This window comes from Erythrolamprus reginae, chromosome 4 (assembly GCF_031021105.1).
Source record: "Erythrolamprus reginae isolate rEryReg1 chromosome 4, rEryReg1.hap1, whole genome shotgun sequence".
NCBI lineage: Eukaryota > Metazoa > Chordata > Lepidosauria > Squamata > Dipsadidae > Erythrolamprus > Erythrolamprus reginae.
In genome coordinates this window covers 92,022,104-92,041,276 of record NC_091953.1, presented here as the reverse complement: position 1 = coordinate 92,041,276, position 19,173 = coordinate 92,022,104, and the positions used below count along the sequence as shown (strand labels likewise).

The 19,173-nt window shown below is 40.8% G+C and overlaps 1 protein-coding gene across 1 annotated transcript in view; it reads right to left on the bottom strand.

Annotated features, from left to right (window-relative positions):
- LOC139166800 (E3 SUMO-protein ligase ZBED1-like) overlaps positions 1–19,173 on the bottom strand; it is a 147,227-nt gene that overhangs the window by 28,263 nt on the left and 99,791 nt on the right. The window contains exon 6 of the mRNA XM_070750885.1: positions 11,872–12,079. Coding sequence (XP_070606986.1) covers positions 11,872–12,079 — 208 coding nt within the window. The remainder of the gene's footprint in view (positions 1–11,871; positions 12,080–19,173) is intronic.

The window sequence follows — 19,173 nt, the reverse complement described above, 5'->3', positions numbered from 1 at the left end:
TAAAAGTGATAAAGTTAACTGAAGAGGCAGGAAATATAATTAAATTCACTTGTTTTTTTAAAATAAATTAAGTTTGAGGTAACCTAATCAATATTTATATTTCAACCTCAGATATAACTCAATTCTTGCAATAAATTAACACAACATAAACAGAGTAACATATATTTGTAATCTGACAAGGGCCCACATTAAAACATGGATATACAACAGCCTCAATAGAGATGCTATCTTGTTTGTTTGTTTGTTTGTTTGTTTGTTTACTTACTTACTTACTTACTTACTTACTTACTTACTTACTTACTTACTTACTTACTTACTTACTTACTTACTTACTTACTTATTCGATTTTTATGCCGCCCTTCTCCCTAGACTCAGGGCGGCTTACAACATGTTAGCAATAGCACTTTTTAACAGAGCTAGGCTATTGTCCCAACATCCAATTTCAGAGCCATTTAAGAGACTTATGTTCCTGACCAGCAATATATTTATTTCATGTAAGTTGAAATGTGTACTAGCATCCAATATACTTGTCACCTTTACATATCAGCTTAAATGTATACAAAAGAGCAAATGTGCAATTATAACTGTGACAGATATTTTGTCATTAATTCTTAGTATTAATAGAGTAATATAGTGTAGTAGTTTAAAGTACCAGGCTGGAAACCAGAAGATTGCAAATTCTAGTCCCACATTAGGTGTGAAACCAGCTGGGTGAACTTGGGTCAGTCCCTTTCTTTCAGTCCTAGGAAGTAGGCAGGGGGAAAACGCTTCCAAAAATATTGTGAAGAACATTGCATGGATTTTTCAAGTGGCTTAAAGGCAAAAACAACAATAATGCAGATCTAATCTATACAATGCTTTTCAGAGAGAATAAATAAGAAGAGAAGCTGCTGACTTAAAAAACATATACTATGTGTTGAAAAATGCATTGTTTGCCAATCTGAAAGGAAAGTGTTAAATCTGGAAATATCATGCACAAACATGGTTACAAGAATTTAGGTTTGATATCTGTAAATGTGAGACAAAAACTCTTTGTAAAAGTAAGTTCTGAAGAGATAGTAGAAGAACTGTATGATTGAATAGACAGTGTTTGAATATATTAATAGAGATGCAACAGTGTGAATTTCAAAATATTCAATATACTTCAAAGATTATACTAATTTTTTAATAAGATATTTTACTGTTAGATAATAACTCCAGCAAACATGTTTTTTTTAAAAAAAAATACATGATAGCAGTGTTGCAAAAACCAGAAAATGATGTTATCCAGAATATAACAAATTCTTCAATCTAATTGCAACCCACAGTATTCATACTAAATTTTATTAACCCATGTATCCTTTCAAACTATATTAACTTATCATTATATATGTTAATGATTTCAAGTATTTTGTATGGCTTTTATTGGAAATGATTTCTGATTTCCTCTACGGAAGAACAGCAAACCAAATCTGGGAGAATACCTTGATGTCTATAAACATGTATTGAAGAAGTAAAATTGACATATAATTTAATCTAGTTAATAACCTCAACTAGGTTATCAACTAGAATTAAATTCTTGGACTACAATCTTATGCATGGAATCGTGCCATGTCCAAAATTTGGGTTATGCAGTTTCATATTGGTATAATATATTATTTACTCACTAGTTTTTCAATGACTTCAGTTGTGTTATCTAAGTGGGGTCATTGATCAGAAAATGTATATGAAACATCTTATAATATCACAAACTTCCAATGGTTTATCTCAGCATCTACTGTTGTCCTACTATCGCAGCACCATTGAGAGTGCCCTGACATACGACCAGGGCCGCCGATAGGCCGGTACTACTGGGACCCGGCCAAATTGAAAAATGGGGGGGGGGCGCCCGCCAAAAACTCTCCAACCCCAATTGCGATGGGGAAAAGCGAGCCAAGGCGAGTGAAAGGACCAGAGACACCTCGCCAAACTCCGCCTCTGCGGAGCTTCTCCAACTGCGGCCCGCACCTTCATCCCATCCCCGCGAGGAAAGAAGGCAGGGAGGCCGGCAGACAGGCAGGGAGCCCAGATGGCAGCAGCGGAAGGAGGAGTCACCGCGGGGGTGGCTCGGCCCTCTGGAAGCCAAGCCGTGCTGCTGGGGAAGCGCCAGCCTCGTGTCCCCCCGAGGATTGCGAGGAAAGAGAGAGCCACGCCTTTCGGCCTTTGGAGGTGCTGGGCGGGCGGTTCGGGGGGGCCGTGAACACCGCCCGCCGCCCAGAGCCAATGGCTTCTTTTTGGCATGTGCCGGCTTACTCGCTCGCCTTCCTGCTGCTGGCGCTGGGAACAGGTAAGCGCGCCGGCGGCTGGGTGGGAAGGGCGAGGCGCGAGGGGGAGGCAAGTGGAGATCCCGGTCCCTCTTTTCATGTATCCGCTCAGTGAGCCTTTCTTTGGAGTTGCCTTTCTTTCTTTCTTTCTTTCCTTCTTTCTTTCTCTCTTTCTTTCTTTCTCTTTCTTCCTCTCCTTCCTTCCTTCCCTCCTTCAATTTCTTTCATTCCCCCCCTCTCTTTTTATTTCTCTTTCATTCTCCTTCTTTCTTTCTTTCTTGCTCTTTTTCTTTCTCTCTTTTATCTTCCCTTCCTCTATTTCTTCTTTTCTTTCTCCTTCCTACCTTCTTCCCTCCCTCCCTTCCTTCAGTCCTTCCTCTCTTACTCTCCCCTTTCATAAGTTTCCTTGCTTCCTTCCTCTGTTCCTGTCCCTTCCCCCTTTCTTTCTTTCTTTCTTTCCTTCCCTCCCTCCATTTCTTGCTTTCCTTCTCCTCCTCCCTTCTTTCCTCCCTCACTCCCTTCTTTCACTCCTTCCTCTCTTACTCTCCCCTTTCACACCTTTCCTTGCTTCCTTTGCACCCTTCCCCTGTTCCTGTCCCTTCCCTCTTTCCTTCCTTCCTTCCTTCCCACCCTCCGTCCATTCATTCACCCATTCCTCTCTTGATTGCCCCTTTTACAATTCCTTCCTTCCTTCTGATCCGGGCCCGTGCCGGCAGAGTAGTTTGCTTTTGCACCCCGTCTCGAGCTCTGTTGGTGCCAACCCGGCCGTCCCCACTTCAGAGAGAGGGGGGGAGAAAGAGAGAGAGAGAAAGAGAGAGATAAAAAGAGAAAGAGAGAGGGAGGAAGAGAAAGAGATAGAAAGAGACAGAGAGGGGGAGAGAAAGAGAGAGAGAAAAAGAGAGAAAGGGAGATAAAAAGAGAAAAGAGAGAAAGAGAGATAAAAAGAGGGAGAGAAAGAGAGAGGGGGAGGGAGAGAAAGAGAGAGAAAGAGAGAAGGGGAGAGAGGGAGAGAAAGAGATAGAGAAAGTGAAAGAGAGGGAGGGAGAGAAAGAGAGAAAGAGATATAAAGAGAAAGAGAGAGAGAAAGGGAGACAAAAAGAGAAAGAGAGGGAGAGAAAGAGAAAAAGAGAAAGAGAGAGAAAGGGAGAGAAAGGGAGAGAAAAAGAGAAAAAGAAAGAGAAAAGGAGAGAGAGAGAAAGAGAGATAAAAAGAGAAAGAGAGAGAGAGAGAAAGAGAGAGAGAGATAGAAAAGCAGGTGGGGGGGCACACCTTTTTTGCCAGCCCTCGGATGGGCCATAGGGATCCGGTGTATGTGGAGGGAGGGGTCCCCAGCTTCTGTTCTACAGAGGGGAAGCCAAAGGCCCCGCATGGGTTATGCAGAGTGCAGTGTTTGGGGCAAGGTGGGGGGGTGGGGGTCTTCCTTAACCCCCATTTCTTTGGCGGGGCTAAGCGGCCTGCCCACCAGGGCTGATTTGTTGCTGAAGGTCTTGTCGAGGGAGACCAGTGGAGCCCCCCCCCCCGCTCCCATCCCCAGGGAAGGGGATTCTGGCATCACTGCCACTGGCTTTGGAAAGAAGCCCCCGGCCTCTTCAGGGGGTGGAGGGAGGGGTCCGTAGTGCAGGGCTGGACAATGGCTGAAGACAGTTGACTGCAGCTTTCAGAATTCCTCAGCCAGGAATATGGAGAAGACAGTTTGAAAATTTAAAAGGGAGGGACGGAAGGAAGGAAGGAAGGAGGGAGGAAAAGAAAAAGAAGAGAAAAAAGGAAAAAAAGAAAGAGAAAGAAAGAGAAAGAAAGAAAGAGGAAGGAAGGAAGGGGATGGGGAGGGAGGGAGGAAAGAAGGAAGGAAAAGAAAAACAAAAAGAGAAAAAAGAAAGAAAAAGGGAAGGAAGGAAGGGGGGGGCAGACACTTAGGCCCCAAAATTCCTGATGGCGGCCCTGCATACGGCATTCTAGCTTGGTATGGGAGCAGTTCTATAGCGAACAAAAAAGCTCTACAGAGAATTATTAAAACTGCCCAGAACATTATTGGGCTCCAGCTACCCGCCCTGGATGACATCTTCACATCTCGCTGTTCTAGGAAGGTGCATACCATTCTCAAAGACTCTTCTCATCCTGCTTACAATCTTTTTGAACTGTTGCCTTCTGGCAGAAGATACAGAACAACTAGAACTCGGACCACACGTTTCCTGAATAGTTTTTATCCCAGAGCTATACTCGCACTTAACAACGAACTAAAGGGTCACCATCAGTGAACTGTTGGACAATATTACTCAGTTTGTCATGTAGATGGTTGAGTGGTTCAGGGTAGGGAATTTGTAGTGGGTGGGCCATTTTATTCTATTTTTTATTCTATTTTTTATTTTATTTTTAAATTTACCTATTCTGATTTTATGTATGGTGAGACTGGTCTCTGGGTGTCACACGACTTTTGTTACCAATGACAATTCATTGTTTTGACAATGACAATAAATTTATTATTATGATTATTAATTTTATGATATTTCATATTTGTGGCTCATTGTCCTGTATTTCAGGTCTGGAAAGCTATCATAATATTTTAAAAATGTGAAATTGCTAATGATTCAAAACTAGGAGAACAAACCTGGTGAATGTTCAGCAATGGGAAAAGTGACAGTATATACTGTAGATAATTTGATATATAATTTAAGCAGGAATTGACATATTATATATGTCAGGCAGATTCTACATCTGGGACATAGCTTCTAGGAAAAGAATCAAGAGATGAATTAAAAACAATAAATGGAATGACTTAAACAGATACAGTATAAGCAATAAACACCAATGTTTACTATTAAATATAAAAGGTAGCATAAATATTTAAGTAGTGGTTAATGGCTGGGGGGAAAGAAGGAAATGAAGGCAGGATTGTGTCACCAAAATTCCATTCACAATGTTTTCAACTAATGTTTTATTTTACAGTTTAAAAAAAATGCATTTTGTATCTTTATTCTTTGGTACTTTTTAATTTTAAAAAAAATTCTCCACATGAAAAACATACATAATATCACATATACCTTCAATGTGCACATATTATAACTTAAAAACAATAATATAATAACCCAAGTTACATTCCAATTTTAATTTTTATTATTCAATCTATCTCAATCTTTCCTCTCATCACTCCCCTCTTTCCATCTCAGATGGCTATTCCACCTCTAATACCTACTTTCTTACACCTTCTCTCCCCTTTCCTATTATCATCTCCTCCTCCTACCCCCTTCTCTACCTCCCCTGCTACTCTCTCTCCTTCCTACATCCTCTTACACCTTCTCTCCCCTTTCCTACTACCATTTCCTCCTGCTTCCTTCCTGTTTCTCTACCTCTTCTTCTACTCTCTCTGTTTTCTCTCCTTCCTTCCTACTTTTGCTTACACCCTCGAAGTCCTTCCCTGAGTGGATAATTCTAATTACAATTTGTTTTATTATTTTCCCCCCCACTAAAACATACATAGACTATCATAAACTTCAATACAATTTAATAAACATGCATCATCTACCAAATATAATCATGTATACTTCTTAATTTCATATCCATTACTCTTGGTATATATCATTAATCTCATGCTACCTCCTTTATCTAATTTCGTCACCCGGATTACACCAATTATTTCATTTTCCAATTAAATTTTAAAGCTATAGCTTACTTCTCTGCTGGTTATTCCGTCTTGCTTAATAAATCTAAGCCATTGTACTTCATTCATTTCCTTACTTCTTTAGTCATCATTCATTCTTCTTAACCTCTATTTTCTTATAACTAAATGCCCGTAAAAGATCCCATATTTACTTATTTTCAAAAATGAAATATCAATTCATATTATATATTTTATATTTTATATCTGATTAATATCCTTTACAATACAGGTGAAAGCAAGTATCATTCAAATTGAAAACTCAAACACATTAACTTTTTTCATTCATCTTTCATTATACTGTGTCTTCCCTTCTAATGTTACAAGTACCTGTATATTATTTTAAATTTATTTCAACAAATCCAATTTGTACCAATCTATAATATAATTGTAAATTACCAGAAGTATCACTTAATTTTATAATTAACTACTTTTAAATAATTGTATTAGGTTTAAATTTTTAAATAAAAACTTATTCACTAACAATATCAATATTAATTATCATCATCAACTATATTTTCAAATAGATACTAATCATTCAAAACCCCAAATTTCCAAAGATTCATTATGTATAGAAAAGAAAAAAGTAATCAATATAAAATAATAAAATAGTAATCCAATAATCAAATAACAATCAACCATGTTCTTTAAATTTTCATCCTTTAGGTCCCTACTTCCCCTTCTTTTTCTTTCTTGTAACAGTATACCCTCAACTTCTTCCCCTCTCTATTTTTTCTTTTTTGTATTTAATGGTTGTATCAGTTTTCCTTCAGCTTTCCTTAGTCCCTTCCCCCTGCTAGTTCGCCATGTCCAATACCTCTATCCTCACCCTATTCTTATTCTTTTACTGCTAATCCCAGTATAATAATCACATAATTCAGTGTAATCATTGGTCTGTCCATTCTCAAAGTTCTCCTCCCTTTTGTCTTTATCATTCTCTATATATTCTTCTTCTTCCACCTGTTCTTTCTCTTCTTGTTTCATCTCCTCTTTACCATCTTGTTTTTTATTCCTTGTGATTATGTTTTCAAATTACTTGCTGCGCTCAATAGCTTTCTCTATACTTTTTCCAATCAAATAAATAAGTAAATAAATAAATAAAACCAAAATTACCATTCACAAATCTGTAATGTTAGTCCAGCTATCTAGAAATATCTATCCCATAGCCTGATGTGATCATCTTCTTTTGTTGTTAACCAAAGTATATATTTGAGCTTTAAGATTTAGTCTTTAAGCATCAAGTACATAGGAGTCTACGGAGAGGGGCGGCATATAAATCTAATAAATAATAATAATAGGAGTTCATTCAGAGTTCAGTTTTAACAGATAAAACTATCCAGTGTAAATCCAAGTTCAAGCTCAACAGCCGCATAAGCATCCACAAAAATCTTCCACAGTAATAGTTCCTCCAACCAGCAGGTAGCACTCCTCACTGATTCCACAAGTCTCTTTTTCCTCTTAATTAATACACTGATATATATTTAAATCAACTCTGTTAGAACAAATATTTAAATCCAAGTTAATTCCATGCTCAATTTTAAAAGTTTTCAGACATTGGGCTTTAGTTACAACCTTCTTTAAAGTTTTTCCAGTAATAACTTTCAGTGCTAAATAGCTGCTTCGTCTTTGTTCTTTCAATCCTTTTGTTTCCAATTTAAAATTTTTTTAAAGACCCCAAATTTAACTTCAGAAAAATAACTCACTGGCTCAACTTTTGTTCTTCCTCCTCTCTTTTCTTGTGCTTTTCTTTAATTTCCTCTTTCCAGATGACTTCCAACCTTCTAAAAAACAAATCAGTCTGTCCGTTCATGACCATCAAGGCTTGGTCGGCTTTTATAAGCCTTTCTCATGCCACCAATAGAGAGCTCTTTGTTGGGTCTCTGGGGGATTTGCAATCCCCTCCCAGTTGCGTGATGGTGTCTCTCTTCTTCCCCACCCTATAGGGTGGTTCTGACCCAGATCTGATTGAACCGGGTCCCCAGGTGACATGGGTATCGGGATTCCCCAGCGGAGCATGGGCAACTCCATGTCACCACAACACTTGGCCCCTTCCCACCTTATTCTTTGGTACTTCTTAATCTTATGCAGATGATCTGTGTATCGCTTATCTATGCATCAATATAAAAGTGTTTCATGATCTATGTCAGGCCCAAGCCATCATTTTCAGTTATAGACTTTTGCCTGCCACATGTAGAATAGTACTGTGGGAATTGGGAAGGGGTAGTTGCATGAGAAGGAAAGATACTAGTCACAAAAAATTCTTTCCAGAAGATTCAAGATAATTCTTTGTTCAGCACAAGCTGGAAATACATGGGAGGATCCTGGACATTGAGGGAACTGGAGTGGTCCATGTGATGAACTTGTCAGTGTGGTGCCAAGGGGTAAAACTTAACCTGGGTGGAGAACTGTAGGGCAAGTTATTACTGGGATGGCTACAGTTGGTAACCAAAATGGCTCTGTTAATAAATTGGAATTTGGATGAAGGCCAAAGGTTGTATTCCAGTTTATTTCTTAGATGCTTTTTGGAACACTGACATTCTGCATTTTATTTGTTCCATCTGTATTTCACATTTGTTTAAAAATATATAACAACATAGACAGATGAGGAAAAGAAAGAAAAAGAGAAGATTTTCTGACATGAAGAAAACACAGGGTGAGTAGAACTGGTTAACTCAACAGGTGATTTATAAAGTACCTTAATTAAGAAAAAGTTGGAAGAATCCCATAACTGTATTGCCTCTCACCAAAGTACTTCCATTCCAAGACAGCAGCATATTTCCTAAAGTTTTTTCTCTAAAACTTGTGGGACAGATTTCCTACAGCTCCCATTTTCTCAACACAGCACTCATCACAATACGAACATTTATTTCTCGGCACAGACTCTTTTCAATTGATGTGCCTACATGATAAATTATGTCTCTCGTCATGGATTTTTCTGATGGAAGTTCAAGACAGTTCTCAGGGAGTTAAATCAAAGGTTATAAAATTTACTACTGTATTTATGTTTTGTCTCACAGAAGCAATTTTCATGGCAACATGAGCATTTATCTTGCGCCTAGTTATTACATGGAGGACACAGTGCTTAAAATGAACCTGTATGGCAGATTTAATTTAGTTTACTTGCATCCCTATGTTTTATTCTGTCAATATAGCTGGTACTTCACTGGAAATATGAAGAAAGAAAGAGTATAGAAAATAGCATAAACAGCAGCAACTACAGTTTTTAATAAATCGTTTCATCTCCTTTGATGAAATCAATTGCTTATTCTGGCACATAGGTAAAGCAGAATGGCACAAAGAACACTTGAAGCACAATTGCAATCGCTTGATAGGACGTACCAAATCTTTTATATTTCAGAAGAAAAGGAATGTCAGCAGGTAAGGCAAGCTATTTTTTTAAGATTTCCAAATGCAAAATACAGAAAGCAACAGGATTTGGTTTTTTTAAAGAAGATTTCACACACACACACACACACACACACACACAAAATCCATTTCTATTGTATTACTTTTTAAAAACATACAAGCACACACCTGAGAAACAGAGTGATTAGGTGATATTATTAAGCTCTCTGTGTGCTGTTATTTAAATACAGTTCTATTAAAAGGAAAAATATTTATTCTCAAATTTACAGCATTTCCAAGAAGATATATCCTTTATTTGTCAAAATATACCTTATGGACAACTACAGAAGGTGCAACTGACTTATGATTACAACTTCAAAAGGGCCATATTGCAGCTACCCTTTCATTGGTCAAGACAGAAAAGCCATGTTTTTTATTTAAAGAAAGGAGGGGAAAATTATTTGGTCAACTTTGCTATTCATTTTTTACCATGATGAGAAATATTTCATTAAGCTTATTAAATATTATTAGTATTGCATTATATTAAATAATAATAATACAATATAAGATATTATTGCAACTAAACTCTTCACATTAATTATTTAAAGAAAATGATGTACCAATATAAACAGAAAGATTTTATTTATGGATCTACTGATTTTAGACTTCTATTTTAGATTTTACAAAGGATATACTTCTATGCCCTCCCTCCACCACAAGCAACCCTGTGTAGTAGATTAAACAGAGGGTGAATGAGCAGCCCAAAATCATCCAGTGAGTTTTTGATGGTGAGAATGGATTAGAACCTAGGATCTCCTTGAGTTCACCAATAGCTAGCACAGATTTTCTAGGTCATCTCAGTCATCCCACTTGTCTGCCACTCACATGGCAAGGTTGTCCATGTGGGGAAGTATTTTGAAATCCCCTGATATTTCCCTGACATATCCCTGTAACTTGCAATCTAGTTAAGTCACAGCCGTAGATGAAGTCATATCAAATGGCTAAGCCGTGGAGAAATATCGGTAGCTGGGGAAGCAAGTTGTTGCCACAGTTATGTTCATTTTTGCTTGACTCTGCCAGGCAATGCAATCTGTTTTTTAAAAATGATTTTTCCAACTTTTAAACATTTTAATACAATTTGTTTCCCCCCCCTGATTTATTCCTTTTTTTCCCACGAATTCCCTGATAATTCCTGAACTGCTGATTTCCCTGATGATTCCCTGATTTCCCTGTTTTCCAGGTTGGACACCCTTATGACTAAGATGCAGGTCTAATTACAAAAGTTCCTGAAGTTTTTCCTAATTTGAATGAGGGATAGAATATATAATCAAAGGTGAGAGGCAAATGTTAATTGATAGCTACTAGTGTACCAGACAGCCTTTCTAGCACTGAGCCAAAGAAACTGTCTTACTCAGGTATAATGACGTTGACAATCTGTGCTGAGTTTTAGTCACACTTAATTGAAAATCTAAGTAGTCTTTTATAAAAATTTCCTCCGTTAAAGAGAAAGATGCTATAGGAATGTCAGAGTTTCAAAAGGGAAGAGAAAACTAGCTAGCCAAACTCTGTAAGACAAGCCAGGCTGTGCGCAATAACAGAGGCGACACCATGTTATGAGCTAACACATAATGTTTATTAACAACTCAGAACTTAGCAGGCATATTGAAGGGTGTGAAAGTATGTTGAGTCGACATTCCTATCAGCAAGGAATGGTCAGTGGAGACTTTAGCTAGCAATGTCTCAGCACTAATGACCACTCTAATAGTGACCAGCTCTCAATTAGTGACTCATTTCTTTGCCTCAGTTCTAATCTCACCTTTATCGCCACTGCTCTGTAAAATGAGCCAGGCTGGGCACAATAACTGAGGTCACACCATGTTATGAGCTAACACATAATGTTTATTAACAACTTAGAATTTATTGAGGTAACAAGTAAAACTCTCTGAGATAACTGCCAATCAACAGGTCTCTTTTATAGTCAGCTGCCAAACAGAACAGCCAATCATGGTCCTTTTTTGTTCCCACTCCTAGAGCGGCCCCTTGAGGAACACTGGAACAATGCAAACCATGTTAAAACTGCCTTGCATAGTTTGAGCTACTACAGCAGTATGTCAGGAATACCTCTGAGCTGCTGGAGGATGAATGCAATTAATTGGAGACTTGCTGTTATCTGTGCGTCCCTAATAGAGCCTCATTGTTTTGGATTCAACTTCATGCTTGGAACTCACTGCCACTCTGTAGTATCATCACCTATCCCCCCCAAACTTTACTCTAAAACTATCCACTGTTGACCTCTCCCAATTCCTAAGAGATCATTAAGGGGTGGGCATAACTTACAGTGTGCCTTTCGTCCCCTGTCCTTTTACTAGTATTATCTATATAAATATTATTATATCTTTGTATACTACCAATATGTACTTGACAAAACAAACAAATAAACAAACAAACAAACAGATAAATAAAAATGTTCTCACACTGACAGCACAGGAAAACTCCAAGAAAAATAGAGGACTAGTGTAAATAGTACACTAAATTCTAGAGATCAGAGAAAACATACTTAACAATGTACAAAAAGATCAGATTTCAAAGTACCTTGAAGAGGAGCCAGCTTGTCATCCACTTGACCATTTTTGCTGCCCCACAGACATGTTGATAGAGGTCTGTATTCACTACTCCAGGATCTACAACATTAACCGTCACATGGCTCCTTTCTAACGTCAGGAGATGTTGCAGTTGATAGCTGAATAATACGAGGGCAAGTTTGCTTTGAGCATAAGCTCCGTGAGGTGAATACAAGCAACTGCAGGGGGGAAAAGAATCATATAAATAAAATTTCAGAACAAAGCATGGCACAGTTTTCAGATACTTGCTGGTGATAACTTATGAAAGGGAATTATTAATTATGAAAAGGAAATTATGAAAAGCCATACTCAGCAGGAATTCTCTATAATTACTTATTATCTTGCAGAAATCAATGTAGCCTATACTGAGTGATTTATGGAAAATGTTTTAGATAATATAAACCAGAGATGGGCAATTTATGACAGCTAGGGACCTTACCACTGCCTTTTGAGGAGGAGATGGGGTGTTCAAGTGGATTGAACTTTCCTTGGTTTCAAGAAAAGGTCTTTGAAGCCTATTATGACAGTTTTAATTTTTCTTCTGCATGAAAATAGTAAAAAATTATGCTCCATTTTTCACAGTTGTTGTCAAAGGAAAACTCTAGAAGCCGCAGAGAATGATCACATGAACATCTATAATCAAATTGTCTCAAACTAACATTTTAAAAAGGCATTAACTTTTGGGAGTTTATGTCTTTTAATGAAATGTGTTAATATTTAAAGATACATTTTTCTGATTTGTAACTAATATACTGTAGACAATCAAATTTTTCTTCCTATAATATAGATTATAACATCAAAAAACTATTCTTCCTTAGAATATTACAATCAAAATTTCAGAATACCATATATGATTCTGTTTCCTCTGGTTTCCAAAATTCTTTTCTTGCTTCAAATAAAGGCAGTCACATGCTATAGGATTCACAGTCCAGATATGTAGTAATTATCTACTATACGTTAAATAATTTTGTGTGCTTTGAATGAGAACAATTTGGTATGTTTATTTTATTTCTTTATTTTATTAGATTTATAAGCCGCCCAACTACTGACAGACTCTGGGCAGTGTACATAAATAAAACAATTTACTACAATTAAAATCCCAGTTCAAAACATTCATCCTCAAGGCCTGAGCAGAATTCTATGGCTCCATATTTTTAGGATTACAGATACTAGACTAGAAACTAAATACTAGAGAAGAAACAGGAGACTGTGTATTCTAAGTACAAAGCAAGCTGAGTGATGTTGGTCCAGTCATTCCCAAATCTACAGTAGGAAGAAAGCTATGGCAAGCCACTTTGGAACATATTTGTCAAGAAAACAGCAGGAATCTATCTAGGCAATTGTGGAGAGCTAATGCTAACTTGAAGGCACACATTTTAACATGTATTTAAAGCACAGAGCTTTAAAGGCAAGAGAGATCAAAGTAAATATGAGTATAGGATAAAAAGAATTTTCCATAGTGACATAATTTATCTTAAAGAATAAAGGCTATGTAATGTAGAAACAATAAAGTCTATTTTTTTTACATATTCATTTCAAATCACTTTCCTAGAAATGTATAGATTCTGTTCAAAACACTATTGAACAAGCCAGTGTCAAAACCTAAAAGTTTCAATAGGACCATGAAGATCTCCAATCTTCAGCTACAACAAACAAATGTTAATATGAAACTTAATTAAATGTAGTTTTTATTGTACAGGCACATGATTGCTAGTTAGGTCTTATCAATTAGTACATATTAGCTTTGGCTTTTTCCATACAGATTTAATACATGGTTATTGAGCTGGTATAGACACCGGGGGTAAAATGGTCCCAGTTCACTTGAGTCCATCGATCATCAGAGAGCCATTCGTGAAGGCAGAGCGATGCTCCGCCACCCACCCAGATGTTACCATTTGAGTTATTTTACCCTCCGTGCATACGCAAAACATTCTGTGCATGCCAGAGGGTAAAAGAACCCAAATGGCAGCATCCAGGCGGGTGGATAGAGCCTTGCACTACCTCCGCTATTGGCCCTCCAACGACTGTCAGGCACAAGCGAACCGGAAGCATTTCACCCCGTCAAACACACTGTGGTCAGATACACAAATGTCCACACTGAATGCTTCTGATTATGATGTCACAGAAGTGCTGTAACGTTAAGAATTTCTTGAATTTTAACATTGAATATAATTGGCAAATGTTAGTATAAGCCCTCGGAGAAGGGCGGAATACAAGTCTAAATAATAATAATAATAATAATAATAATAATAATAATAATAATAATAATAATAATCATCTTTGTGGTTAGAAAAGCATTCAGGAGATCACAATCAGAGATAAAAATAAAAAATAAAAAATCTCGTATTTAGATTTAATAAACTGTTACCTTTACTACTATGCTTATTTAGTATGAAAATGAATATTTCATATAATTATCTGGAGATGTTGGCCCTTATCTTTTTGCTATTAATAATAGAAGATGGGGAAGCCTAGCAGTCACAACAGACAGACAAATATGCACGGATAGAAGTTGTGGCATTATTGTTGTTGATGTTACTATTTTATTTAAGACAAACCTGGGCATTTTACGGCACCAGGCCACATCTGGCTCTTGGCTGTCCCTGTCTGGACTGTGTAAGGTCAATTGAAAGTTAGAAAATAAAATGTAAATACAGTAAATGCACTTCAGAGGGCGAAAGAGGAAACTGTGTGCACTCTTTTAACTGACTGGTGGGAGAAAGAGCTTTTTCCACCTATGGCAGAAGAGCAGCAACTTAGCTCAGGTGAGGCGAAGCTCTGCGCTCCCTCCCTCTATGCTCCCTTCTCACTCAACACATGTTGGCAGCAGAAGTTCAGCCTATTGATTCAGCCCTCTACAATAGTCCCACTTTATCATGTGGCTCTTTGGGAAAATTAATTGCCACCCAATTTAACGAATATAAATTAACCACACAAATATATTTTTCTCCTGTTTTATTTATTGAATTCATTTTTTATTTTTGCTATTTTGGTTTACTTTTATTTAAACATTTTTCCCATTAACCGCCCTCAGTTACAACATTTGTCAGAAAGAAATAGATGTAACTGCACCATATATCTGATAGAGGATATGAATTAGACACACTTACTTAATTTCAATTTGGATATACAGTACTGATTATAAAATGCAAGATGCTGCGAGATTAAGAATGACTATTTTAATTTTATGCTTAGCTAACTTATTTTTATACTATTTGATATAAATTAATCAACCAAGATGTATCATTATTAGACCTTACTCTTTTATAACAGCAAGGAATACAACCGGCATATTGTATCATTGATATGAATAGCAATAGTACTTAGAGAGGGATTTACAGTCTTCTCTAAGCGGTTTACAGAATCAGCATATTGTCCCCAACAAACACAATAGGGTTTTTGGCATCAAACTTCTAGAAAATCCCAAAAATGCCTTAATTGGGGGTCTGTAGTAAATAGTTAAAAAGAAAAGATGGAGGCCACAATGATGTGACTGAAAGTCTTCCTTATTTTTAGGTGTATCAAAAACACATGAAAACTGAAAAGAAGATATATTACAGATACGCCTTACACTTCTTTTACATCAATTCAGAATCCCTAAAATGCATCAATTTAACAATACACAGTATATCCCAGTGATAGCAAACCTATGACATGTATGGTGGCACATGGAGCCATATCTGAAGGCACGCAAAATTTTGCCCTATTTTAACTCCAGTGCACATGTGCGTGCTGGCCAGCTGATTTTCGGCCTTCTCTTCAGCTATTTTTGCTCTCCCCAGTCTTCAGGAAAGCCCAACGCGAAAAACAGCCCAACAGGCCAACCGGAAGTTCAGCAGTGAAACGGAAGTGGAGCTTCCCTACTACTTACTTCACCGAAGTCTGTGCACATGTGCAGGACGGCAGCGCAGGGAGGTTGCGCATGTGCAGGGGGGAGAGTGTGGGGGTTGTGCATATGCATGGATGGAGGGCATTGCATTATGAGTGTGGGCATGTGCCAACATGAGCCAAAAAAGGTTCGCCATCACTGGCATATCCATTAAATACGTAATGATCACTGGTATATCCATTAAATACATACTGATAAGGACACATTTAAATGACATTTCCTTCTCCCTTTAGGATACATAAAGATGCTGTGACAAAGCATGTGTTCAGATTAATAATGGATATAATTAACATGGTACATACACAAATATTTTAGATCAGTAGTGATTTTCACTTAACATTGCTACCGGTATGGAAATGGGATTACGCAGGTGTGTGCACAATGCTTGCACAGAGCTTTGCAGAAGAGACGGAGTAACGACACGGACACAAGAGCTGGATTTAAACTGGGTCATTTTTATTAACATAAATTAGCATAATTTATTCAACTAAATTAGCATAAATTAACATACCTAACTATGACCCCACAATGGACCTGCAGGGTCAAACAATTGCTTCCGGGGCGGAAAATGACGTCAGATAAACTTCCTGGGCAACTTATGGGCGTAGCTCCATGCTAGTCCAGGTGATGGACCCCTCCCTCACCTGAGACCCTGCCATGCACTTGCATGAGGGGGGTCCCGCCGGCTAACCCCTAACAGGGGACTTAAAGGTGCGGGACCCAAAGACAGGTTCCCCCCAACTGCTCAGGTCGCTTCCACCACAAGCTTGGAGAGAACCTGTCAATCATCCCCAAAGATGCCCAACGGAGAACATGCAGTTGCTAAACCACCACCCAGTTTTCCGCCCCTAACCTGCCACGGAGCGGGGGTCAGATCTCTATCTTGGCCCCCCGACTCCCCCCTCTAACTGCGCCAGCTCCCGCGGAGACCCCTGCAGGTCCTGTAAGAAAAATGGTGTTCCTCTGTTCTGACAGAGGAAGACCAGCAGCCAGGTAAAGCCACAGCTGATCTATGGTGATGAGGGGATGGGCCACTACCACCCCACCCAACTCTCTGACTACCATACCCAGGGCCTTAATGACTCCACATCTAACCCGGTGAAGGGCCCTAAGGGAAATGGCGTCCCACCAGGTGATCCTCGGGAGGATACAGACCACACCACTTGCGTGGTGGGCCCCACAGTGCGAAGCCACCGCAGGTCTTCGCGAGCCTGACGGATCCAAAGGACACCCCCAGGCCCACACAGGTCCTTGCCACCGAGGTGCAAGACCCACGACCTGGGCGCAGCAAAGGGATGCCGCCCTCCCAGGACCATCTGGGCGCAGCAATGGGATGCCGCCCTCCCAGCACCGACTGGGCGCAGCAATGGAATGCTGCCCTCCCAGCACCATCTGGGCGCAGCAATGGGATGCCGCCCTCCCAGTACCATCTGGGCGCAGCAAGGGATGCCGCCCTCCCAGCACTATCTGGGTGCAGCAATGGGATGCCGCCCTCCCAGCACACATCTGGGCGCAGCAATGGGATGCCGCCCCCAACACCCACTGGGTGCAGCAATGGGATACCGCCCCCAGCACCAACTGGGCGCAGCAATGGGATGCCGCCCTCCCAGCACCAACTGGGCGCAGCAATGGGATACCGCCCTCCCAGCACCCACTGGGCGCAGCAATGGAATGCCGCCCTCCCAGCACCATCTGGGCGCAGCAATGGGATGCCGCCCTCCCAGCACTATCTGGGCGCAGCAATGGGATGCCGCCCACCCAGCACCAACTGGGCGCAGCAATGGGATGCCGCCCTCCCAGCACACATCTGGGCGCAGCAATGGGATGCCGCCACCCAACACCAACTGGGCGCAGCAATGGGATGCCGCCCTCCCAGCACCAACTGGGCGCAGCAATGAAATGCCGCCCTCCCAGCCATAGCGGCAGAAACACCTTTCCCACCGCACACCCCTTCTCCCCCAGCCAGACGACAACGACCCATCTGCCGCCGACAGTTGGGTCCCCCCCGGCGGTACTGGTTGCTAAGTGGCCATCCCAAAAACACTCCATGACCCCAGAGCAACACCGTCGGTCTCGTCCTGACCGGGTTGCATAGAAGAGGGCTAAAAGGTAAACCTGGCCTAACACTCACCCCAGACCCTCAGCCGGCCGTTCGTACCCTAAAAACAGGCCGCTGACTGCCAACGGACGGCTTCCCCGAATCCTCTGTATCGAGAAACCATAATTCCGTGCTAGTGGCAGCGCCGATACGGAACGAGCGTTCCATAGCCGGCGGGATCGATTCCGGACTGTCCAAAAAAAACCTGGAAACTAGAACCCAGCTAGACTAAAGGGATGAAATGAAAGGCACGGAGTGACTCGTCAGCCTGCGATACGGCCCTGGCCTTGCTAACCCATAGGGCCCCACCAAACTCGACACAAGCCACTGCCCTAAAAGGACGGGCCTCGTACAGAGAGACACACAGACCGTCCAAAGCCTGATTAATCAGCGACAGCTGCTGCACCATCAGGGCCCGACGGACATCGGAGGAGACTCCTCTCCCAGCCCGCCCACATCTTCCGAATGCGGAAGACACCAGAAAAATTCAGTAAACCCCCCCGCCTTGGACCGAAAGGTGAGGCCGGCTAACCTGGACCTAATAGTCCTAACTGAAAGGCCACGCTGCCTAAGCTGGACGCAGAATATGGCCAGGTATACAACTGGGGCAGGCCAACCATAGGGGTAACCCTTATCCCGCCTGAAATCCCCAAACTCTTTACCTGCCAGCTGCTAAGCCCCCAGAGTGCCAGGCACCCCAGAGAGGGCCATAGCCCAGCAGGCTTCTACTCTCCCAGGAGCCCACCCAGGCTCCAAGGGGGTCGGGAAAAGCCTCAGGCGATGCACGTGCCCCCGGGGCCAGGGTCCAAAACCTGGACAACTGACCACGGTACAGGCAACAGCAATCCCGTTATCCAACCCAGGGACATGTCTAGCCAAAAACAAAGCGTTCAGAGACAAGGCCCTGTGCACAAAATGGCAGACAAGCCGCATGACCCCGTCGCTCTTAGAGGACAGGGCATTCACAACATGGACCACTGCCAAGTTGCCGCACCAAAAGTGCACAGTCTTGTCCCTGAACTGCTCCACCCAAGGCTCTAAGGCCACTACCAAGGGAAAGAGCTCTAAAAGGTCAAGTCCTTACCAGGGGGGAGGCCCTCCGTTCCGGAGGCCAGACAGACCAGCACCACTGGTCACCTAACACAACCCCAAAGCCACAAGTCCCCGCAGCATCCGAACACAACTGCAACTCAGCTTCCAAAACAAGCTCGTGCCTCCAAAATGACAACCCATTAAAACGCTCTAAAAAGTCCCACCAAACGCAGAGGTCAGCCCTGACCCCGGCG